Source organism: Bombina bombina, chromosome 4, assembly GCF_027579735.1.
Source record: "Bombina bombina isolate aBomBom1 chromosome 4, aBomBom1.pri, whole genome shotgun sequence".
NCBI classification, from domain to species: Eukaryota; Metazoa; Chordata; class Amphibia; order Anura; family Bombinatoridae; genus Bombina; species Bombina bombina.
The window spans coordinates 392,743,931-392,768,930 of NC_069502.1; the positions used below are offsets into that span (position 1 = coordinate 392,743,931).

Below are 25,000 nucleotides of genomic sequence, written 5' to 3' on the forward strand. Positions count from 1 at the left end.
AAAAAACTGCCAAGTGGAAAATAATGCCCAAATATTTATTCACACAGTACCTCAGCAATGTAAACGATTCTACATTCCAGCAAAAACGTTTAACATGATAAATAGTTATTAAAAAGGATTAGTGACCTTTAACAGAGTAGTTCCGGTGAAATACCATCCCCAGAATACTGAAGTGTATACATACATGTCATTTTAACGGTATGGCAGGATTTTCTCATCAATTCCATTCAGAAAATAAAAACTGCTACATACCTCAATGCAGATTCCTCTGCCCGCTGTCCCCTGATCTGAAGCCTTTACCTCCCTCAGATGGCCGAGAACAGCAATATGATCTTAACTACTCCGGTTAAAATCATAGTAAAAAACTCTGACAGATTCTTCCTCAAACTCTGCCAGAGAAGTAATAACACGCTCCGGTGCTATTTTAAAATAACAAACTTTTGATTGAAGTCATAAAAACTAAGTATAATCACCATAGTCCTCTCACACATCCTATCTAGTCGTTGGGTGCAAGAGAATGACTGGGACTGACGTAGAGGGGAGGAGCTATATGCAGCTCTGCTGGGTGAATCCTCTTGCATTTCCTGTTGGGGAGGAGTTATATCCCAGAAGTAATGATGACCCGTGGACTGATCACACATAACAGAAGAAAAGGAATTGTTCTGACAAACAAGATTGTGCTATACAAAGTGAAGACCTTACTCACAGACTCAAGAGTAGAGGTTACCAAAACACAGCCATTCAAAAGGCAAAAAATGAAGTGGATAGTTTGGACAGGAAAACTTTGTTGACAAATAAACCCAAAAGGACCAATCCCACTAGTGATCGGGTTACCTTTGTTACTCAATATTCATCTGACTATGATAACATCTGTAAGATCATTCGTAAACATTTACCTATGCTTAAGGCAGATGAGGGATTGGTACCTTTCATCGACAAAGGATGTAGGTTTTCCTACAGGAAAGGTTGCACTATAGGAAATATTATTTCCCCCAGTGCTTTACCTAAGGATAAAACAACAACAAGCTCGTGGCTGCAAACTAGGGGCATGTACAAGTGTGGTTACAATGCATGCATCCCTTGCAGCTTTATTCAAAGAGGCAATGTCTTTTCCTCCGCCACCACAAATAAGACATATACAGTAAAAAGTTGCGTGAATTGTCGCACAAAATTTGCAGTATATGTGATTTGGTGCACATGCACCCCAAAACAATATGTGGGATGCACTTCAAGGGAGGTTAGAGAACGCATCCGTCAACATCTATCGGATATTAAACGATCAGATCCTGTATCTGATATGGCTAAGCATTTCATTCAGATACATGCTAGCAGTAACACAACCTTTAGATGGATGGTCATTGACCACATACAGGCACAAAATAGAGGTGGCGATCGAAACAAGGCTCTCTTGAAAAAAGAAGCTTTTTGGATCTTCACTTTAAAATCGCGTATCCCTGATGGATATAATTCCATCAATGACATTATAAATTTTTGGGAATAATTCACCAGACATTATATGATCATGTATCAATCTGATAATTTGTTTAGGACAACCACAAACAGTATTCATTTTGTGAGGGGTTTATATATGCCCACAACATAATGCACTAAACCCCCACCCCACTATTCCATTTATATTAAACCAATTACAAAGTTTTCCCCTGAGCACACTTTTGAGTAACTCATATCCAAATTTGAATAATTTCTTCAATAAGCAACTAGTGTCTGTTGGTGTTTACATTAACAGGAGAATTGGTGCTGTTAAAACATATTTTCTAAGAACACAAGGTTCACCTTGTAATTAACCGTTTTGAATCAATGATATACACCAAGCACCAAATTATTATTTCTCCTGTATGTGTTCACATCACCAATAGGAGTATTTGTACTTCTATAACACAATCTTCTTAATTTCATTTGCCTTTTTGTGCTCAATTATTATTAACATTGTTATCAACAACAGATTTAAATATATTTGAGACTATCATTAATATATACAAAAATTGTATGAAACTGAGGTGTTTTTCCAAAAGCCCATATATACAGTAGCCATTTAAAATTGTTTTAGGCTTATGTATTAATATTGTATGCATGATCACAAGTATGTGATTTTCCAAATTGCTTCAGCGAACCAATATAATCTTTACATGGTTTATTTTTGTATACTGTAATCTGTCTGTATAGATTTATTCATTTATATATATACTTGCTGATTCAATTGAATGTAAACTAGCTGCCACATATATGGTATATTTTCATTAAATATTAATTTTGTTGGGATTTATATGCCACCTATATATGTTAAATCCATATATCTGTGCAGCAATCATGTTTTTATCCAACAGCATTGTTAGTTGGGTTCTCTTATTGTTTAAGTATATTATCACTTGTTACCTGTTAGCAATTAATGACAACCAATAGTTACTCACTACTGCTTTTAAATACTGGCGGTTTTCATTAAGAAAATTATGTCTATGAGTAAGGCCGTGTGCCGAAACATGTTAGACTTTTTTTCGTTTGAGTACTGTCAATTTTTAACATTGACCAATAAATTGGACGTTTTAATTTAACTCAAGACCGTATCCGGCTTTTTTTCTCTTTTTGTATCTGTTTCGTTATCCCTTGCAAAAGCCAGGTCTTGTAGCGAACTTTCTGATTCCTGGTAAATATCAGGGATATTTCCATTTGTTCCCCGGACTGGGATTTTCGAAGTTGCCCTAGAAGGATTGGCCGAGCGGTGGAGCTACGTCACAGACGAGCACGGATTGGCTGGTATCGACTAAGGGGCGTGACAGGAAGTGCAGCCACGCCAGAGAGCGGACGCAAGGAGTGGATATTGCAAGAATTCACCGGTCTTCCAGAGGTGCAGCGGTGGCCGTGCCGTATGGTAAAGTTACCGGAGAATCATAAGTTAAACCCTCCATTCATTTATCTGCTGTAAAGAATCCTGTGAATCCTTACCCCTGTTGATCCACGATGTCTTTCCATTTCCCCACCGAGCTCAGGCATACTTCATTGAGGTCTTCAGAGTGACTGTTTGTCACGGCAGGAAACCACAATTCAGCCTTGATGTTTTTCTCTGTGTTATATATATATATATATATATATATATATATATATATATATATATATATATATATATATATATATATATATATATATATATATATATATATATATATATATATATATATATATATATATATATATATATATATATATATATATATATATATATATATATATATATATATATATATATATATATATATATATATATATACAGTGTGTGTATACAGGTGGCCCTCGGTTTATGCCGGTTTAATTTGCGCCGTTTCAGAATAACCTTTTTTTTTTTTCAGTCATGTGACTGCTATTGAAAAGCTTTGGAAAGCAAAGTGCACTAATTAAAATAGCCAGTAGGTGGAGCTGTCTGCTTGTTTTGCAGCAAAGTTATGCAACTTAACAGCCTTAAATTGATCTGTGTACACAGATTAGACCAGATCTATCTAGCAAAATTTAGCAGGCACTTCCCCATTACCTTCCTGTCCAGCCGCTTGAGGTGAGGGTGCCTAACTGCTTATTAATCACTGCAGATTGAAATGCATAGAATAGGTGCAGACCCAATATTATCTAACATGCTAACAATGCAGAGAACTGATTGCAGAAAAATGTAAGTAAAAAAACGTTTCTCCAACATAGGTGTGTCCGGTCCACGGCGTCATCCTTACTTGTGGGATATTCTCTTCCCCAACAGGAAATGGCAAAGAGCCCAGCAAAGCTGGTCACATGATCCCTCCTAGGCTCCGCCTACCCCAGTCATTCTCTTTGCCGTTGTACAGGCAACATCTCCACGGAGATGGCTTAGAGTTTTTTAGTGTTTAACTGTAGTTTTTATTATTCAATCAAGAGTTTGTTATTTTAAAATAGTGCTGGTATGTACTATTTACTCAGAAACAGAAAAGAGATGAAGATTTCTGTTTGTATGAGGAAAATGATTTTAGCACCGTAACTAAAATCCATGGCTGTTCCACACAGGACTGTTGAGAGCAATTAACTTCAGTTGGGGGAACAGTGTGCAGTCTCTTGCTGCTTGAGGTATGACACATTCTAACAAGACGATGTAATGCTGGAAGCTGTCATTTTCCCTATGGGATCCGGTAAGCCATGTTTATTAAGATAGTAAATAAGGGCTTCACAAGGGCTTATTAAGACTGTAGACTTTTTCTGGGCTAAATCGATTCATTATTAACACATATTTAGCCTTGAGGAATCATTTATTCTGGGTATTTTGATATGATTATATCGGCAGGCACTGTTTTTGACACCTTATTCTTTAGGGGCTTTCCCTAATCATAGTCAGAGCCTCATTTTCGCGCCGGTATGGCGCACTTATTTTTGAGGACAGCATGGCATGCAGCTGCATGTGTGTGGAGCTCTGATACATAGAAAGGTCTTTCTGAAGGCATCATTTGGTATCGTATTCCCCTTTGGGCTTGGTTGGGTCTCAGCAAAGCAGATTCCAGGGACTGTAAAGGGGTTAAATATAAAAACGGCTCCGGTTCCGTTATTTTAAGGGTTAAAGCTTCCAAATTTGGTGTGCAATACTTTTAAGGCTTTAAGACACTGTGGAAAATTGGGAAGCGGATTTTCTGAGTCGTCAGACATTGCATCCGGGGGAGTGGGAACTCCATCCGGAAATCTTTGCCCAAGTCACTCAACCGTGGGGCATTCCAGACATGGATCTGATGGCCTCTCGTCAGAACTTCAGAGTTCCTTACTACGGGTACAGATCCAGGGATCCCAAGGCGGCTCTAGTGGATGCACTAGTAGCACCTTGGACCTTCAAACTAGCTTATGTGTTCCCGCCGTTTCCTCTCATCCCCAGGCTGGTAGCCAGGATCAATCAGGAGAGGGCGTCGGTGATTTTGATAGCTCCTGCGTGGCCACGCAGGACTTGGTATGCAGATCTGGTGAATATGTCATCGGCTCCACCATGGAAGCTACCTTTGAGACGAGACCTTCTTGTTCTAGGTCCGTTCGACCCACTCCAGCTGACTGCTTGGAGATTGAACGCTTGATCTTATCAAAGCGAGGGTTCTCAGATTCTGTTATTAATACTCTTGTTCAGGCCTGAAAGCCTGTAACCAGAAAATTACCACATAATTTGGTATATCTGTTGGTGTGAATCTGCAGGATTCCCTTGGGACAAGGTTAAGATTCCTAAGAGTCTATCCTTCCTTCGAGAAGGATTGGAAAAAGGATTATCTGCAAGTTCCTTGATGGGACAGATTTCTGCCTTGTCTGTGTTACTTCTCAAAAAGCTGGCAGCTGTGCCAGATGTTCTAGCCTTTGTTCAGGCTCTGGTTAGAATCAAGCCTGTTTACAAAATTTTGACTCCTCCTTGGAGTCTCAACCTAGTTCTTTCAGTTCTTCAGGGGGTTCCGTTTGAACCCTTACATTCCGTTGATATTAAGTTATTATCTTGGAAAGTTTTGTTTTTGGTTGCAATTTCTTCTGCTAGAAGAGTTTCAGAATTATCTGCTCTGCAGTGTTCTTCTCCTTATCTGGTGTTCCATGCAGATAAGGTGGTTTTGCGTACTAAACCTGGTTTTCTTCCAAAAGTTGTTTCTAACAAAGACATTAACCAGGAGATAGTTGTGCCTTCTTTGTGTCCTAATCCAGTTTCAAAGAAGGAACGTTTGTTGCACAACTTGGATGTAGTTCGTGCTCTCAAATTTTACTTAGCAGCTATTAAGGTTTTCAGACAAACTTTGCCTTTGTTTGTTGTTTATTCTGGTAAACGGAGAGGTCAAAAAGCAACTTCTACCTCTCTCTCCTTCTGGATTAAAAGCATTATCCGATTGGCTTATGAGACTGCCGGACGGCAGCCTCCTGAAAGAATCACAGCTCACTCCACTAGGGCTGTGGCTTCCACATGGGCCTTCAAGAACGAGGCTTCTGTTGATCAGATATGTAAGGCAGCGACTTGGTCTTCACTGCACACTTTTTCTAAATTTTACAAATTTGATACTTTTGCTTCTTCTGAGGCTATTTTTGGGAGAAAGGTTTTGCAAGCCGTGGTGCCTTCCATTTAGGTGACCTGATTTGCTCCCTCCCTTCATCCGTGTCCTAAAGCTTTGGTATTGGTTCCCACAAGTAAGGATGACGCCGTGGACCGGACACACCTATGTTGGAGAAAACAGAATTTATGTTTACCTGATAAATTACTTTCTCCAACGGTGTGTCCGGTCCACGGCCCGCCCTGGTTTTTTTAATCAGGTCTGATAATTTATTTTCTTTAACTACAGTCACCACGGTAACATATGGTTTCTCCTATGCAAATATTCCTCCTTAACGTCGGTCGAATGACTGGGGTAGGCGGAGCCTAGGAGGGATCATGTGACCAGCTTTGCTGGGCTCTTTGCCATTTCCTGTTGGGGAAGAGAATATCCCACAAGTAAGGATGACGCCGTGGACCGGACACACCGTTGGAGAAAGTAATTTATCAGGTAAACATAAATTCTGTTTTTTGTTCATTAAACTTAGTTTAACCTTTAAAAACGTGCACACATTATTTTTTTTATAAAGAAAAAGAGCAGTGTTATTCTATCATTAAATGGCAGTTAAAATTGGTTTCCCCTTAATGTTTTGTAATTACTTATACCAGCAGCAGAGTATAAAATGTATGACCAATTGATCCTTTATTTCTTTGTGTCTATGAAATAGCTGTTTTTGTTCTTTGGCACCACAGCATAATTTAATGAGCTGAACTTGTAGGGAAATCAGATCTCCTTATTTTATTACTTTTTATGCACACATTCTACCTTATCTATGTCTACCAAAGCCCAGACAAAAATTTGAAAATAAACATATTTCTTATCTCTACTACCTCCCACTAGGAGTGTCATTTCTTCTGCTGGCTATTTCTTTCATGTAATTAGCAAGAGTCCATGAGCTAGTGACGTATGGGATATACATTCCTACCAGGAGGGGCAAAGTTTCCCAAACCTCAAAATGCCTATAAATACACCCCTCACCACACCCACAAATCAGTTTTACAAACTTTGCCTCCTATGGAGGTGGTGAAGTAAGTTTGTGCTAGATTCTACTTTGATATGCGCTCCGCAGCAGGTTGGAGCCCGGTTTTCCTCTCAGCGTGCAGTGAATGTCAGAGGGATGTGAGGAGAGTATTGCCTATTTGAATTCAATGATCTCCTTCTACGGGGTCTATTTCATAGGTTCTCTGTTATCGGTCGTAGAGATTCATCTCTTACCTCCCTTTTCAGATCGTCAATATACTCTTATATATACCATTACCTCTACTGATTCTCGTTTCAGTACTGGTTTGGCTTTCTACTACTTGTAGATGAGTGTCCTGGGGTAAGTAAGTCTTATTTTCTGTGACACTCTAAGCTATGGTTGGGCACTTTTATATAAAGTTCTAAATATGTGTTCAAACATTTGCCTTGACTCAGGATGTTCAACATTCCTTATTTCAGACAGTCGGTTTCATATTTGGGATAATGCATATGAATTAATCAATTTTTTTCTTACCTTAAAATTTGACTTTTTCCCTGTGGGCTATTAGGCTCGCGGGGGCTGAAAATGCTTCATTTTATTGCGTCATTCTTGGCGCGGACTTTTTTGGCGCAAATTTTTTTTCTGTTTCCGGCGTCATACATGTCGCCGGAAGTTGCGTCATTTTTTTGACGTTTTTTTGCGCCAAAAGTGTCGGCGTTCCGGATGTGGCGTCATTTTTGGCGCCAAAAGCATTTAGGCGCCAAATAATGTGGGCGTCTTTTTTGGCGCTAAAAAATATGGGTGTCACTATTGTCTCCACATTATTTAAGTCTCATTATTTATTGCTTCTGGTTGCTAGAAGCTTGTTCACTGGCATTTTTTCCCATTCCTGAAACTGTCATTTAAGGAATTTGATCAATTTTGTTTTATGTTGTTTTTTTCTATTACATATTGCAAGATGTCTCCGTTTGTCCCTGAGTCAGAAGCCACTTCTGGAAAAATGCTTAACTGAGTTTCAGTTCTACCAAAGCTAAGTTCATTTATTTTAAATGTTATAAATGTTTATCTTTAGCTGTGGTTTGTAATAAGTTATTATGATATACTTTTTACATGCAGATTCCATTAGTATTTATGCTTTATACATTTCCATTCTTAAGTGCAAGAAATGTTTAGAAGATTTATAAGAAATATTTTTTCTGATTAAGGTTATGTCTGACTTCGTGCCTTCTAATACGATTTTTAGGTCTTTTTCACTTCTTTTTTAATTATTGAAGTTTCAAATGACCAACAACATACTGATTTATCCTTCTCTGATGATGTTTTTTTTCTCTTTCAGAAATTCTCTTCATCAGATATTGACACTAACAAATCTACTTTTTTATATAATTTTTTTTATTATTAAAGTAAATTGTTCTTTGTTGAAGAGGTGTTGATTATTTTGGATATTAAGGTAACTAGTTCTTTAAGACTAGCTGACACTATTTCTGCCTTTTTATTTCTTCTGTGATTTCAGAGGTTTTCTTTCCAATTCCCCATACTAGGGAATGGAATAGGCTGAGAATTGTCTTTTATTTTTAAACTATATTCTTTGTCAGCAGTTAAATTCAATTTGGAGGGTTCTCCAATTTATTGGAGCTATCTCTACTCCTACTAATTATGCTATTGTTTTTATAGCAAAATAGTATTTATTTTCCTTTATATAGTTGTATCTTATTTTTGGAAAATTATTTAGTTTCAGGTACTTTTCTTGGTCCTGTGATATTGCAATTGCTTCATTTTTTCTGTTTACTTTAAGATCAAGTATCAGATCATGATTTATTTTAGCATTGTTAAGGGACAACATTTACTAGACTAGGTGCCGTTGCATTTGTCTTGTTGTTTTGCATTTTGCAAGTCCTCTGTTTTGACTGGTCCTTTAAACTGGACTATCATGCTAATGATTTCATTTGTGTCTTCATTTTATTGAATATATTCGCAAATGAGGGTTAATCTATGTCTTTAGCTATTTTAGCTAGAAGAATTCTGTGATTTAAAAAAAAAAAAAAAGAAATCCATATTTCTTTTCTTCTAAGATAATCAATTATAATTGGATTCAATTCTTAACTGTTACTATGGGCTTCAAGATTGAGTTCTAAGACTAAAACTTTAAGCTTACACTAGTTTGGTTGTTCTTATTAATTAACGAATTCTGAGTTCTTTCCCAAGTAACATGTTTTTAATTGGGGTTCGAAATTGGCTCCCTAATGTTGCGATGCACGTGCCGTATTCCAGCTTGGCTGGTAAGGCGCCGGTTAAGACTTCTTTGAAATTTATTTGGTTCTATTTCTCCTGTTAAGTGTAGTCAGTCCACGGGTCATCCATTACTTATGGAATATTTCTCTTCCTAACAGGAAACTGCAAGAGAATTACCCAGCAGAGCTTGCTATATAGCTCCTCCCCTCACCTGTCATACTCAGTCATTCTCTTGCAGCCTAACTAGATAGGAAGCTGTGAGAGATCTGTGGTGTTTTTTAACTTAGTTTATTTCTACAATCAAAAGTTTGTTATTTTTAAATGGCACCGGAGTGTGCTGTTTATTCTCAGGCAGCATTAGAAGAAGAATCTGCCTGGGTTTTTTTTCTATGGTCTTAGCAGACGTAACTAAGACCCACTGGCTGTTCTCATCTGAGGAAAAGTGAGGTAACTTCAGAGAAGGGGAATAGCATGCAGGGTCCCCCTGCAACAAAGAGGTATATGCAGTAAATTATTTTCTGAGGAATGGAATTGACTGAGAAAATACTGCTGATACCATTGTAAAGTAAGTTCAGCCTTAAATGCAGCGATAGCGACTGGTATCAGGCTGATGTGTGTGTGTGTGCACTGAATGTATTTTCTAAGGAATGGAATTGACTCTGAAAATACTGTAAATACTGAAATAATGTATGAGCCTTAACTGCAGTAAAAGCGACTGGTAGCAGGCTTGTAAATAATAATACATAACTTTTAAATGTATGTTTAAAACGTTTACTGGCATGTTAATCGTTTTTTGTGAGGTACTTGGTGATAAAACTTATTGGGGCTTGATTTTTACCACATGGCCATTTTTGTTTTCTGCATAGAAACAGTTTCTGAGCTTCCCCACTGTTGTAATATGAGTGGGAGGGGCCTATTTTAGCGCTTTTTTGCGCAGTAAAAATTCAGTCACAATCTGTCTACTTCATCCTCCATGATCCAGATCGTCTCTAGAGAGCTCAGGGGTCTTCAAAATCCATTTTGAGGGAGGTAATCAGTCACAGTAGTCCTGTGACAGTGTATTTGACTGTGAGAAAAACGTTAATTATATAATTGTTATCCGTTTTTGGGTACTAAGGGGTTAATCATCCATTTGCTGGTGGGTGCAATCCTTTGCTAACTTAATACATTTACTGTACAAATTTGGTTGCTATAACTATTTTTGTTCATTGTTATTTCAACTGTGTCAGTTTTTCTGTGCTTCTTAAAGGCACAGTAACGTTTTTTATATTGCTTGTAAAGTAATTTTGAAAAGTATTTACAAGTTTGCTAGTCTCATTGCTAGTTTGTTTAAACATGTCTGACTCGGATGAATCTCTTTGTTCACTATGTTTAAAGGCCAATGTGGAGCCCAATAGAAATGTATGTACTAATTGCATTGATGCTTCTTTAAATAAAAGTCAATCTTTACATGTAAAGAAATTATCACCAGACGACGAGGGGGAAGTTATGCCGACTTACTCTCCTCACGTGTCAGTACCTGCGCCTCCCGCTCAGGAGGTGCGTGATTTTGTGGCGCCAAGTACATCAGGGAGGCCCTTACAAATCACTTTGCAAGACATGGCTACTGTTATGACAGAAGTATTATCTAAGTTGCCAGATTTAAGAGGCAAGTGCGATAGCTCTGGGTTAAGGATAGAGCGCGCGGATGAGATGAGAGCCATGTCAGATACTGCGTCACAGTTTGCAGAACGTGAGGACGGAGAGCTTCATTCTGTGGGTGACGGATCTGATCCAGGGAGACTGGATTCAGAGATTTCCAATTTTAAATTTAAGCTAGAGAACCTCCGCACATTGCTAGGGGAGGTATTAGCGGCTCTGATTGTAACACAGTTGCAATTCCAGAGAAATTATGTAGGTTGGATAAATACTATGCGGTACCGGTGTATACTGACGTATTTCCTATACCAAAAAGGCTTACAGAGATTATTAGCAAGGAGTGGGATAGACCTGGTGTGCCTTTTACACCTCCTCCCATATTTAGGAAAATGTTTCCTATTGACGCCACCACACGAGACTTATGGCAGACGGTCCCTAAGGTGGAGGGAGCAGTTTCTACTTTAGCTAAGCGTACCACTATCCCGGTGGAGGATAGTTGTGCCTTTTCAGATCCAATGGATAAAAAATTAGAGGGTTACCTTAAGAAAATGTTTGTTCAACAAGGTTTTATTTTACAGCCCCTTGCATGCATTGCGCCTGTCACTGCTGCGGCAGCATTCTGGTTTGAGTCTCTGGAAGAGGCCATTCGCTCAGCTCCATTGGATGAAATAATGAACAAGCTTAAAACACTTAAGCTAGCTAACGCATTTGTTTCTGATGCCGTTGTGCATTTAACCAAACTTACGGCTAAGAACTCCGGATTCGCCATCCAAGCGCGCAGAGCGCTATGGCTTAAATCCTGGTCAGCTGACGTGACTTCTAAATCTAAATTGCTTAATATTCCTTTCAAAGGGCAGACCTTATTCGGGCCCGACTTGAAAGAAATTATTGCTGACATTACGGGAGGTAAGGGCCATGCTCTACCTCAGGACAGGGCCAAATCAAAGGCCAAACAGTCTAATTTTCGTGCCTTTCGTAACTTCAAGGCAGGAGCAGCATCAACTTCCTCCGCTCCAAAACAGGAAGGAGCTGTTGCTCGTTACAGGCAGGGCTGGAAAGTTAACCAGTCCTGGAACAGGGGCAAGCAGGCCAAGAAACCTGCTGCTGCCCCCAAGACAGCATGAAGAGAGGGCCCCCTATCCGGAAACGGATCTAGTGGGGGGGCAGACTTTCTCTCTTCGCCCAGGCTTGGGCAAGAGATGTCCAGGATCCCTGGGCGTTGGAGTTCATATCCCAGGGATATCTCCTGGACTTCAAGACTTCTCCTCCACGGGGGAGATTTCATCTTTCAAGGTTATCAGCAAACCAAACAAAGAAAGAGGCGTTTCTACGCTGTGTACAAGACCTCTTACTAATGGGGGTAATCCACCCAGTTCCGCGGACGGAACAGGGGCAGGGATTCTATTCAAATCTATTTGTGGTTCCCAAAAAAGAGGGAACCTTCAGACCAATCTTGGACTTAAAAAACCTAAACAAATTTCTAAGAGTTCCATCATTCAAAATGGAGACTTCGAACCATCCTTCCCATGATCCAAGAGGGTCAGTACATGACCACGGTGGACTTAAAGGATGCCTACCTTCACATACCGATTCACAAGGACCATTACCGGTATTTGAGATTTGCCTTCCTAGACAGGCATTACCAGTTTGTAGCTCTTCCCTTCGGATTAGCTACGGCTCCAAGAATCTTTACAAAAATTCTAGGATCACTTCTGGCGGTACTAAGACCGCGAGGCATAGCGGTGACTCCGTACCTAGACGACATTCTGATACAAGCGTCAAGTTTTCAAACTGCCAAGTCTCATACAGAGATAGTTCTGGCATTTCTGAGGTCGCATGGGTGGAAGGTGAACGTGGAAAAGAGTTCTCTATTACCACTTACAAGAGTTCCCTTTCTAGGGACTCTTATAGATTCTGTAGAGATGAAAATTTACCTGATAGAGGCCAGGTTATTAAAACTTCTAAATGCTTGCCGTGTCCTTCACTCCATTCCACACCCGTCAGTAGCTCAGTGCATGGAAGTAATCTGCTTAATGGTAGCGGCAATGGACATAGTACCATTTGCGCGCCTGCATCTCAGACCGCTGCAATTGTGCATGCTAAGTCAGTGGAACGGGGATTACTCAGATTTGTCCCCCCTACTAAATCTGGATCAAGAGACCAGAGATTCTCTTCTATGGTGGCTCTCGCGGCCACATCTGTCCAAGGGGATGACCTTTCGCAGGCCAGATTGGACGATTGTAACAACAGACGCCAGCCTTCTAGGCTGGGGAGCAGTCTGGAATTCCCTGAAAGCTCAGGGATTATGGACTCAGGAGGAGAAACTCCTCCCAATAAAGATTCTGGAGTTAAGAGCAATATTCAATGCTCTCCTAGCTTGGCCTCAGTTAGCAACTCTGAGGTTCATCAGATTTCAGTCGGACAACATCACGACTGTGGCTTATATCAACCATCAAGGGGGAACCAGAAGTTCCCTAGCGATGTTGGAAGTCTCAAAGATAATTCGCTGGGCAGAGTCTCACTCTTGCCACCTGTCAGCGATCTACATCCCAGGCGTGGAGAACTGGGAGGCGGATTTTCTAAGTCGCCAGACTTTTCATCCGGGAGAGTGGGAACTTCATCCGGAGGTCTTTGCTCAACTGGTTCGTCGTTGGGGCAAACCAGATCTGGATCTCATGGCGTCTCGTCAGAACGCCAAGCTTCCTTGTTACGGATCCAGGTCCAGGGACCCGGGAGCGGTGCTGATAGATGCTCTGACAGCCCCTTGGGTCTTCAACATGGCTTATGTGTTTCCACCATTCCCAATGCTTCCTTGTTTGATTGCCAAGATCAAACAGGAGAGAGCTTCTGTGATTCTGATAGCGCCTGCGTGGCCACGCAGGACCTGGTATGCAGACCTAGTGGACATGTCGTCCTGTCCACCGTGGTTTCTGCCTCTGAGACAGGACCTTCTAATTCAGGGTCCTTTCAAACATCCAAATCTAATTTCTCTGAGGCTGACTGCATGGAGATTGAACGCTTGATTCTATCAAAGCGTGGTTTCTCGGAGTCGGTTATTGATACCTTAATACAGGCTAGGAAGCCTGTTACCAGAAAAATTTACCATAAAATATGGCGTAAATATTTACATTGGTGCGAATCCAAGAGTTACTCATGGAGTAAGGTTAGGATTCCTAGGATATTGTCCTTTCTACAAGAGGGTTTAGAAAAGGGCTTATCTACTAGTTCGTTAAAGGGACAGATTTCTGCTCTGTCTATTCTTCTACACAAATGTCTGGCTGAAGTTCCAGACGTTCAGGCTTTCTGTCAGGCTTTAACTAGGATTAAGCCTGTGTTTAAGTCTGTTGCTCCGCCGTGGAGCTTAAACTTAGTTCTTAATGTTCTTCAGGGCGTTCCATTTGAACCCCTTCATTCCATTGATATCAAGTTGTTATCTTGGAAAGTTCTGTTTTTGATGGCTATTTCCTCGGCTCGGAGAGTCTCTGAGTTATCTGCCTTACATTGTGATTCTCCTTATCTGATTTTCCATTCAGACAAGGTAGTTCTGCGTACTAAACCTGGGTTCTTACCTAAGGTAGTTACTAACAAGAATATCAATCAAGAGATTGTTGTTCCATCTCTGTGTCCTAACCCTTCTTCAAAGAAGGAACGACTTTTGCATAATCTGGACGTAGTCCGTGCCCTGAAATTCTATTTGCAGGCAACTAAGGATTTTCGTCAAACTTCTTCCCTGTTTGTCGTTTACTCTGGACAGAGGAGAGGTCAAAAGGCTTCGGCTACCTCTCTCTCTTTTTGGCTTCGTAGCATAATACGATTAGCCTATGAGACTGCTGGACAGCAGGCTCCTGAAAGGATTACAGCTCATTCTACTAGAGCTGTGGCTTCCACCTGGGCCTTTAAAAATGAGGCCCCTGTTGAACAGATTTGCAAGGCTGCGACTTGGTCTTCGCTTCACACTTTTTCAAAATTTTACAAATTTGACACTTTTGCTTCCTCGGAGGCTGTGTTTGGGAGAAAGGTACTTCAGGCAGTGGTTCCTTCTGTTTAATGTTCCTGCCTTGTCCCTCCCTTCATCCGTGTACTTTAGCTTTGGTATTGGTATTCCATAAGTAATGGATGACCCGTGGACTGACTACACTTAACAGGAGAAAACATAATTTATGCTTACCTGATAAATTCCTTTCTCCTGTAGTGTAGTCAGTCCACGGCCCGCCCTGTTTTTACGGCAGGTCTAAATTTTAATTAAACTCCAGTCACCACTGTACCCTATGGTTCCTCCTTTCTCGTATGCTTGGTCGAATGACTGAGTATGACAGGTGAGGGGAGGAGCTATATAGCAAGCTCTCCTGGGTAATTCTCTTGCAGTTTCCTGTTAGGAAGAGAAATATTCCATAAGTAATGGATGACCCGTGGACTGACTACACTACAGGAGAAAGGAATTTATCAGGTAAGCATAAATTATGTTTTTGTCCAAATTTCTTTGATTTTATTCCAGTAAGGCTAACACTTTCTTTCAGTGTGTTTCTGTCCTATATATTTTGGATACTGTTGAGGCATGGCTGGGTACCCATGGGGTTCAAGCGCTGCTCAGACCTGGAATCTTCTGGGGTTTTTATTCCAGTTCCTTTTCTAGGAACTGGGTTTTGGAGTTTTATTCAAACTATTTTGCCTTTTTGTGGTCATTGATAGCATTATTTGTTTTCTTTAGATACAATAAATGCGTATTCATTTTTCTGTTTTCATTCAGATTATTTCCTGAGGATGCGGATTCTCATATGTTTCACTTGCTCTTCAGGACATAGTTAGAGGATCTTTTTTCAAAAGCTCTTGATTCCTCACGCAAGGGTCACCTTTTTTTTAGGTTTCCAGATGGTTTATGTCACTATCTTTGTCTCTATCAGACAAGGGACAATTTGTATTGGGGTTCCGTCTGTCGGTACCTTTAGTCTCTATTATTTCCTTCAGTTGCTATATATGCATAGAAGTTTTAATAGCATTGGATTCAATTCCCTTTGCTCATTTTCAATGGAAAGATCCTTTCCAGCTTTTTATGAGTGTTGTTTCTTCAAGAACATGGTTGGAGGATCAATTAACCAAAAAGTTTGTTGATTCCTCAGACAAGAGTAACCTTTTTTTAGATTTCCGGATAGATTCAGTGTCCATGACTCTGTCTCTGTTGGACAGGAGACGTCTGAAATTGGTTTCAGCTTATCGAAACCTTCAGTCTCAATCATTCCCTTCGGTAGCCTTATGCATGGAAATTCTAGGTTCTTATGACTGCTGCATTGGACGTGTTCCCCTTTGCTCATTTTCACATGCGACCTCTTCAGCTCTGTATGCTGAACCAGTGGTGCCGGGATTATACAAAGATATCTCATTTAATATCTTTAAAACTGATTGTTCGACACCCTCTGACGTGGTACAGACCACCATCGTTTAGTTCAGGGGGCTTCTTTTTTTCTTCCAACCTGGACTGTGATCTCAACAGATGCAAGTCTGACAGGTTGGGGAGCTGTATGGGGGTTTCTGACAGCACAAGGGGTTTGGGAAATCTCAGGATGTGAGATTACCAATCAATATTTTGGAACTCCGTGCAATTTTCAGAAGCTCTTCAGTCATGGCCTCTTCTAAAGAGAGAATCGTTCATTTGTTTTCAGACAGACAATATCACAACTGTGGCATATATCAATCATCAAGGAGGGACTCAGTCCTCTGGCTATGAAAGAAGTATCTCGAATACTGGTATGGGCGGAATCCAGCTCCTGTCTAATCTCTGCGGTTCATATCCCAGGTATTGACAATTGGAAAGCGGAAAGCGCCAAACGTTACATCCGGGCGAGTGGTCTCTTCACCCAGAAGTGATTGTTCAAATGTGGGGACTTCCAGAAATAGATCTGATGGCTTCTCATCTAAACAAGAAACCTCCCCAGGTATCTGTCCAGATCCAGGGATCCTCAGGCGGAAGCAGTGGATGCATTGTCACTTCCTTGGAAGTATCATCCTGCCTATATCTTTCCGCCTCTAGTTCTTCTTCCAAGAGTAATCTCCAAGATTCTGAAGGAATGCTCGTTTTTTCTGCTGGTGGCTCCAGCATGGTCTCACAGGTTTTGGTATACGGATCTTGTCCGCATGGCTTCTTGCCAACCGTGGACTCTTCCGTTAAGACCAGACCTTCTGTCACAAGGTCCTTTTTTACCATCAGGATCTCAAATCCTTAAATTTATAGGTATGGAGATTGAACGCTTGATTCTTAGTCAAAGAGGTTTCTCTGACTCTGTGATTAATACTATGTTACAGGCTCGTAGATCTGTATCTAGGAAGATATATTATCGAGTCTGGAAGACTTACATTTCTTGGTGTCTTTCTCATAATTTTTCCTGGCATTCTTTTAGAATTCCGAGAATTTTTCAGTTTCTTCAGGATGGTTTGGATAAAGGTTTGTCTGCAAGTTCCTTGAAAGGACAAATCTCTGCTCTTTCTGTTCTTTTTCACAGAAGGATTGCTATTCTTCCTGATATTCATTGTTTTGTACAAGCTTTGGTTCGTATAAAACCTGTTATTAAGTCAATTTCTCCTCCTTGGAGTTTGAATTTGGTTCTGGGGGCTCTTCAAGCTCTTCCGTTTGAACCTATGCATTCACTGGACATTAAATTACTTTCTTGGAAAGTTTTGTTTTCTTTTGGCCATCTCTTCTGCTAGAAGAGTTTCTGAATTATCTGCTCTTTCTTGTGAATCTCCTTTTCTGATTTTCCATCAGGATAAGGCGGTGTTGCGAACTTCTTTTAAATTTTTACCTAAGGTTGTGAATTCTAACAACATTAGTAGAGAAATTGTGGTTCCTTCATTATGTCCTAATCCTAAGAATTCTAAGGAGAGATCATTGCATTCTTTGGATGTAGTTAGAGCTTTGAAATATTATGTTGAAGCTACTAAGAATTTACGAAAGACTTCTAGTCTATTTGTTATCTTTTCCGGTTCTAGGAAAGGTCAGAAGGCCTCTGCCATTTCTTTGGCATCTTGGTTGAAATCTTTAATTCATCATGCTTATGTCGAGTCGGGTAAATCTCCGCCTCAAAGGATTACAGCTTATTCTACTAGGTCAGTTTCTACTTCCTGGGCGTTTAGGAATGAAGCTTCGATTGATCAGATTTGCAAAGCAGCAACTTGGTCTTCTTTGCATACTTTTACTAAATTCTACCATTTTGATGTGTATTCTTCTTCTGAAGCAGTTTTTGGTAGAAAAATACTTCAGGCAGCTGTTTCAGTTTGATTCTTCTGCTTATAATTTCAGTTTTCTTCATTATAAGATTTAAACTTTATTTTGGGTGTGGATTATTTTTCAGCGGAATTGGCTATCTTTATTTTATCCCTCCCTCTCTAGTGACTCTTGCGTGGAAGATCCACATCTTGGGTAGTCATTATCCCATACGTCACTAGCTCATGGACTCTTGCTAATTACATGAAAGAAAACATAATTTATGTAAAAACTTACCTGATAAATTCATTTCTTTCATATTAGCAAGAGTCCATGAGGCCCACCCTTTTTTGTGGTGGTTATGATTTTCTTGTATAAAGCACAATTATTCCAATTCCTTGTTTTTTATGCTTTCACACTTTTTTCTTATCACCCCACTTCTTGGCTATTCATTAAACTGATTTGTGGGTGTGGTGAGGGGTGTATTTATAGGCATTTTGAGGTTTGGGAAACTTTGCCCCTCCTGGTAGGAATGTATATCCCATACGTCACTAGCTCATGGACTCTTGCTAATATGAAAGAAATGAATTTATCAGGTAAGTTCTTACATAATTTATGTTTTTCACATAGCTGTTCTATAGCCAATACTTAAGTATTGCAGTTTTTAGTATTGGTGGGGATACCGCAAGCAAAAGCAGCTATTCCAAATGGAAAAACAAGGTTAATGAGCTATTTTTAAACAATATAATATACTTCAGCAGATAAAATTGATAATTGGGAACAAATTAAAGATGAGAACATTTTCCAGTACAATACTGTCCCTTTTAAAGACTTTTACTTTTAGGTAGTGGTATATTTTGTTTTTGTGCACTGGTAAGTGTGCTAATACCCACCCACAACATTTTTATGCCATATTTGCCTCATAGATATCCAGACTCTAGGGACCCATGAAAGAATCATGCGCCTCAGCTAAACTACTAGGGATCACTGTTTTGTTCTATGCATAATAAATCAAATGTATAAAACTGTGGGGATTCGTTATGCCCCTTAATTCAATGCCTTTTCTTTCCTATGACATAGAGAGATTAACAACATCATTCCAATTACTAGTGGGATTTTCAACTCCTGGCCTGCAGGAGGAGGCAAAGAGCACCCCAGCATAGCTGTTAAGTGTAACTGCCTTACCAATAACTAGCAGTCATTCTCTTTGCCTCTGCCAATTGAGGTTGTGCAAAGTTAGTGTCTGAAGACTTTTAATCCTTTTATGGGTACTTTTCCCTGCAAGCAAGGATTGGGGTCTAGCTGTGTCCACGTCAATCTCTTGAGTAAAAGTAGTGGTGTTTTTTAGTTGTTAAAAGGCGGTGAGGCAGTCATTTGCTTTACTTTTAACACTTTGCTACCCCTTTATGGAAAGCCAGAGTTGGCTACTCTGTTCTTTCTTTTCCTACAGGTCCATGACAGGGAGCGTAGTGCCTGCCACACCTTGAGTATCAACATCTCTCATGCAATCTAAGGTAAGTGCCTTTGCCTCCTAGGTAATGAAGGACAGCAGCACTTTTGGGGTTAATCCTCCTCCAGATTGTTATTTTACAAGACATAATAATCCTTTATTAATTTAAGGATTTATATGGGCACTTTTTTATTGGCCCTTTTTTAATATGGGATAAGTTATTCCTAATTTGGAGATATGTTGGATCAATGGGCTGGGATGTTAGATATTTAATTATTTTAATAGAGACATGTGTAAGGCCTGGGATGTTTAGGCTGGTGAGCCAAAGCATTATTTTGTGCTTGCAGTAGCTTTGTGTATTAAACGATTAGCTGATTTAACTGGAGCCTTTTTCTCTCTACAGAAAAATAGTTGCACACTTTAATTTCAGTCCGGTCACGTGACACCCGCCTTCTGGTTTAGCGGATCGGTGCCGTTGCGACCAGACTGATTCGCATATTGATTTCGGCTCATCAAGTGTAGGCTGCATTTGCTGTCCTTATTGGATCGTATTGCTGAACAAGTCAGATTCCATTCCAATTGCTAGAGGGGTATTTTCTTACCGGTAGGAACCTCAGACAATCTGAGGTATTTTTCGTTTCCCTCATTTAATTTTTAATCTTACATTTTTAAAGCTTTTTTATTTTTCTGTCATAGGCAATGAGGTATTTGTGATGGGTGTCTCAGGACATTTTTGATTTTTAACATTTTTAATAAAATTTTATAGCATTTTTATTTTTGTATCTCATTGCCTATTACTTGTGGGAATTAGCTATTGACTTAAAACACGGATCAGTCCAGCTCCATGGATAAAGGTTTACTTTGTTTAGAAGCCCAAATTGTTTTGCCTATGCAATTTTGTTCTTCTTGTTTATCTAAGACTTTAAAATTTAAAGATAAATTACTCCCTTCTGAGACTGTCTCTCAGGATAATGCTGTGCGTGACATGCCTCAGCTTTCTCCTCAAACATCCCAAGCCTTAGTTATTTCTCATGCTGTGCCTTCGGTTTCCTCTCATCCACATGGGGGTGTTTATTTACCTTGGGATTTTGCTGCTCAGATTTCTTCTGCAGTAACAGAGGCTTTGTCAGCTTTCCCTTCATTGGGTAAGCGTAAAAGAAAATCTAAACACTTGCTTAATGCTAAGGTTTCTGATTCTAGATCTGCATTAGCCACTCTTGCTCAGATGTCTGATGAGAATACTTCCGTAGCTTCTTAAGGTGAGATTTCTGACACTTTAGCAGAAAAGTATTCAGAATCTGAAGAAGTTAATTTTAGATTTAAACTTGAGCACCTCCTGATTACATTTGAAGGAGGTTCTAGCTACTTTGGACGACTGTGGGGTTGATAACAACCACCGGTTCAAAGTCCTCAAAATTGGATAGTCTGATTCACCATCTTCTGAGGAGATTTTTCCTGTACCAAGGAAGATGTCGGTAATTATTGCTCAGGAATGGGACCGACCAGGGGTTCCTTTTTCCCCTTCTCCTGTTTTTAAGAAAATGTTTCCTGTGGCTGACTCTATTCGTGACTCATGGCACACTGTTCCTAAAGTAGGAGCTATTTCTACTCTTGCTAAGAGAACTACCATTCCTATAGAGGATAGTTGCTCTTTTAAGGATCCAATGGAGAAGAAGCTTAGAGGCTTACATAGAGATGTATGTATCCCTTCATGGACAGAGGCAACCAGCAGCGAGTATTGCTCCAGTTGCAGGAGCTGCATTTTATTGGTGTGATGCGTTATCTGATCTTTTTACAGAGGAAACTACAGTAGAGGGTTACAGAATGGGATTCAAGTCTTGCCCTCCCATGGGCAGATTTCTCCTGTCAAGACTTTCCTCAAACCAAATAAAGAAGAAATCCTTCCTAAACTATGTAAAAGACCTATTCTCTCTGGGAGTTATTGTTCCTGTCACTCTAGCATAACGGGGTCTAGGATTCTACTTAAATCTATTTGTGGTTTCCAAAAAGGAGGGAACTTTTCGGCCCATTTTAGACTTCAAGTGTTTAAACAAATTCCTCAGGTTTCCATCCTTCAAGATGGAAACTATGTGATTCATTCTTCCTTTTGGTACAGGAAGGTCAGTTTATGATGACCATAGACCTGAAGGATGCATACCTTCACGTTCCCATACACAGGGAACACCATCAGTATCTGAGGTTTGCCTTTCTGGTCAAGCACTTCCAATTTGTTGCACTTCCATTTGGTCTGGTAACGGCTCCCAGAATATTCACAAATGTTCTGGGGGTGCTTTTGGCTGTGATCAGATCCCAGGAAATTGCTGTAGCGCCTTATCTAGATGTCATCTTTTCGACTAACCCAATCTCATACAGAGATGCTGTTGTCCTTTTCTACGTTCCCATGGGTGGAAGGTAAATTTGGAAAAAAGTTCTCTTGTTCCATCTACCAAAGTGTGTTTCCTAGGGACTATAATAGATTCCCTGTCCATGAAGATTTTTCGGATTGAGGTCAGAAAGAACAAGATTTTTGCTTCCTGCCTTTCTCTACAGTCTGCTTTTCGTCCATCTGTTGCCCAATGCATGGAGGTGATAGGTCTTATGGTGGCATCAATGGACATCATTCCTTTTGCTCGGTTCCATCTTACAACTTTGCTCCATCAATGGAACGGAGATCATTCGGATTTAGCTCAAAGGATAAATCCAGACCCTCTGACAAGAGATTCTCTCTCATGGTGGGTGTCACAGGAACATCTGTCTCGGGGCACTTGCTTTCTCAGACCTGGGAAATTGTGACTAAGGGCGCCAGCCTGTCAGGTTGGGGTGCTGTTTTGGGGCCCTCTAAAGGCTCAGGCCTGTGGTCTCGGGAGGAGTCTTTTCTTCCAATAAACATTTTGGAGTTAAGAGTTATCTTCAATGCCCTGGCCTCAACTGGCGTTGGTACGGTTTATAAGATTCCAATCTGACATCACCTCAGTGGCTTACCTCAGCCACCAGGGAGGGAATCGGAGTACCTTAGCCATGAAGGAGGTTACTCAAATTCTGCAGTGGGCGGAAGCACACGATTGTCTATCTGCCATCCACATTCCAGGAATGGACAATTGGAAGGCAGATTTTCTGAACAGATAGACTTTTCATCCCTGGGGAGTGGGCTCTTCATCCGGAAGTGTTCTCTTAGATAACCCTCAAGTGGGGGGTTCCAGAGAAACGCCAAGGTTCCAAAGTACGGTTCAAGGTAAAGAGATTGTCAGGCCGTTCTGATAGATACTCAAGCGGTTCCTTGGAGGTTTTCTTTGGCTTATCTGTTTCCTCTGTTTTGCTCTCCTTCCATGAGTCATTGCTCGTATCAAACAAGAGAGAGCATCAGTGATTCTAATAGCTCCTGCATGGCCTCGCAGGATATGGTTCGCGGATCTGGTGAGGATGTCTTCTCTACCTCCTTGGAGGTTACCTCTGAGGAAGGACCTTCTACTTCAGGGTCCTTTTCCTCCATCCAAACCTAGATTCTCTTAAGCTAACTGTGTGGAGATTGAACGCCTAGTTCTGAGTAAGCATGGTTTTTCTGAAGCTGTCATTGATACTATGATTCAAGTTCGGAAGCCGGTTACTCGCAAGATTTACCATAAGATATGCCGTAAATATCTTTATTGGTGTGATTCTAAGGGGTTCTCCTGGAGCCGGATGAGGATTCCCCAGATTTTCTTTTTCTTTTTCTTCAGGGTGGACTGGATAAAGGTTTATCGGTCAGTGCTCTAAAGGGTCAGATTTCAGTTATCTATCCTTTTGCACAAACGTCTGGCTGATCTACTAGATGTTAAATACTTTGTACAGGCCCTGGTTGTTTAAACCTGTTGCTCCCCCATGGAGCCTTAATTTAGTTCTTAAGGTTTTACAGCATGCTCTGTTTGAGCCTTTGCATGTTGTTGATATAAAACTGTTATCCTGGTAGGTTTTCTTTCTTGTGGCCATTTCTTCCGCTCGCAGAGTTTCTGAGTTTTCAGATCTGCAGTGTGATTTCAACCTACCTTATTTTTCATGCTGATAAGGCGGTCCTTCGTACTAAATTGGGTTTTCTTCCTAAGGTAGTATTGGATAGCAATATTAATCAGCAAAAGGTTGTTCCTTCTCTTTGTCCTAATCCTTCTTCTCAAAAGAAACATCTTTTGCATAACTTGGATGTTGTGCGGGCTCTAAAGTTTTTACTTATAAGCTACTGCCCTGTTTGTTGTTTTCTGTGGAAAACGTAGGGGTCAGAAGGCCACTTCTACTTCTCTGTCTCTCTGGTTGAGAAATTTGATTAGTTTGGCTTATGAGACTGCTGGACAGCAGCCTCCTGAGAGAATTAAGTCTCATTCCACTAGGGCTGTATCATCGTCTTGGGCTTTCAAAAATGAAGCTTCTGTGGAACAGATTTGCAAGGTGGTAACTTGGTCCTCTCTGCATACTTTTTCAAAATTCTACAAATTTTGATACTTTTGCCTCGTCTGAGGCTTTTTTTGGGAGAGAGGTTCTTCAAGTGGTGGTGCCTTCTGTTAAGGTCCTCCTGCCATTTTTTTTTCTCGCTCCCTGTTCATTCCGTGTCCTCTAGCTTGGGTATTGGTTCCCACTAGTAATTGGAATAACGTTGTGGACTCTCAGTGTCAGTAGGAAAGAGAACTAAATTTATGCTTACCTGATAAATGTATTTCTTTCCGGACAGGGGGCATAAATTTTGTTTTCTAAATCATTCTGCTCTAGTCAAGAGCCTTGTTGGCTTGGGCCAGAATACTCTAGTAATGGAAAAGCATTGAGTAACAAGTGAGGAGGGTCTAAGAGCCTTTGAGTGATTTTTTTTGTGTGTGAAGATGTTGTACATGGGGAAGTTTATATGAGGTGGCATAAAGAAGAGAATACTTACCTGGTAAGAAATTAATCGTTTAACAAACATTTGCAAGTTGATTGATTATGAAAACATGAATTTGCCAGATTTTTGTTTAGACACCTTCAGCTTTGTTAAAGGGACACTGAACTAATTTTTTTCTTTCATGATTCAGATAGAGGATGACATTTTAAGCAACTTTCTAATTTACTCCATTATAAAATGTTCTTCATTCTCTTGGTATCTTTATTTGAAATGCAAGAATGTAAGTTTAGATGCTGGACCATTTTTGGTGAACAACCTGGGTTGTTCTTGCTGTTTGGTGGATAAATTCATTCACCAATAAAAGTGCTATCCAGAGTTCTGAACAAAAAAACTTAGATGCCTTCTTTTTCAAATAAATATAGCAAGAGAACGAAGAAAAATTAATAGGAGTAAATTTAGAAAGTTGCTTAAGATTGCATGCTCTGTCTGAATCACAAAAACAACAAATTTGGATTCAGTGTCCCTTTTTAAGTGCACAAATCTTTAAAGTTTACTGCAATTGACATGGCATTATTTTTGTTTAAGACAAAGTGTTGCATCACCTATAAGCAATGTGGACACA

The 25,000-nt window shown here is 40.1% G+C and overlaps 1 protein-coding gene across 1 annotated transcript in view; it reads left to right on the plus strand.

Annotated features, from left to right (window-relative positions):
* Positions 1–25,000, plus strand: part of TTC14 (tetratricopeptide repeat domain 14) — a gene marked incomplete in the record, with an annotated part of 160,893 nt that overhangs the window by 47,543 nt on the left and 88,350 nt on the right. Inside the window, 3 exon segments of the mRNA XM_053711842.1 lie at positions 9,956–9,960; positions 20,235–20,242; positions 24,928–25,000. The exon segment at positions 24,928–25,000 is cut by the window's right edge and continues 119 nt beyond it. Coding sequence (XP_053567817.1) covers positions 9,956–9,960; positions 20,235–20,242; positions 24,928–25,000 — 86 coding nt within the window.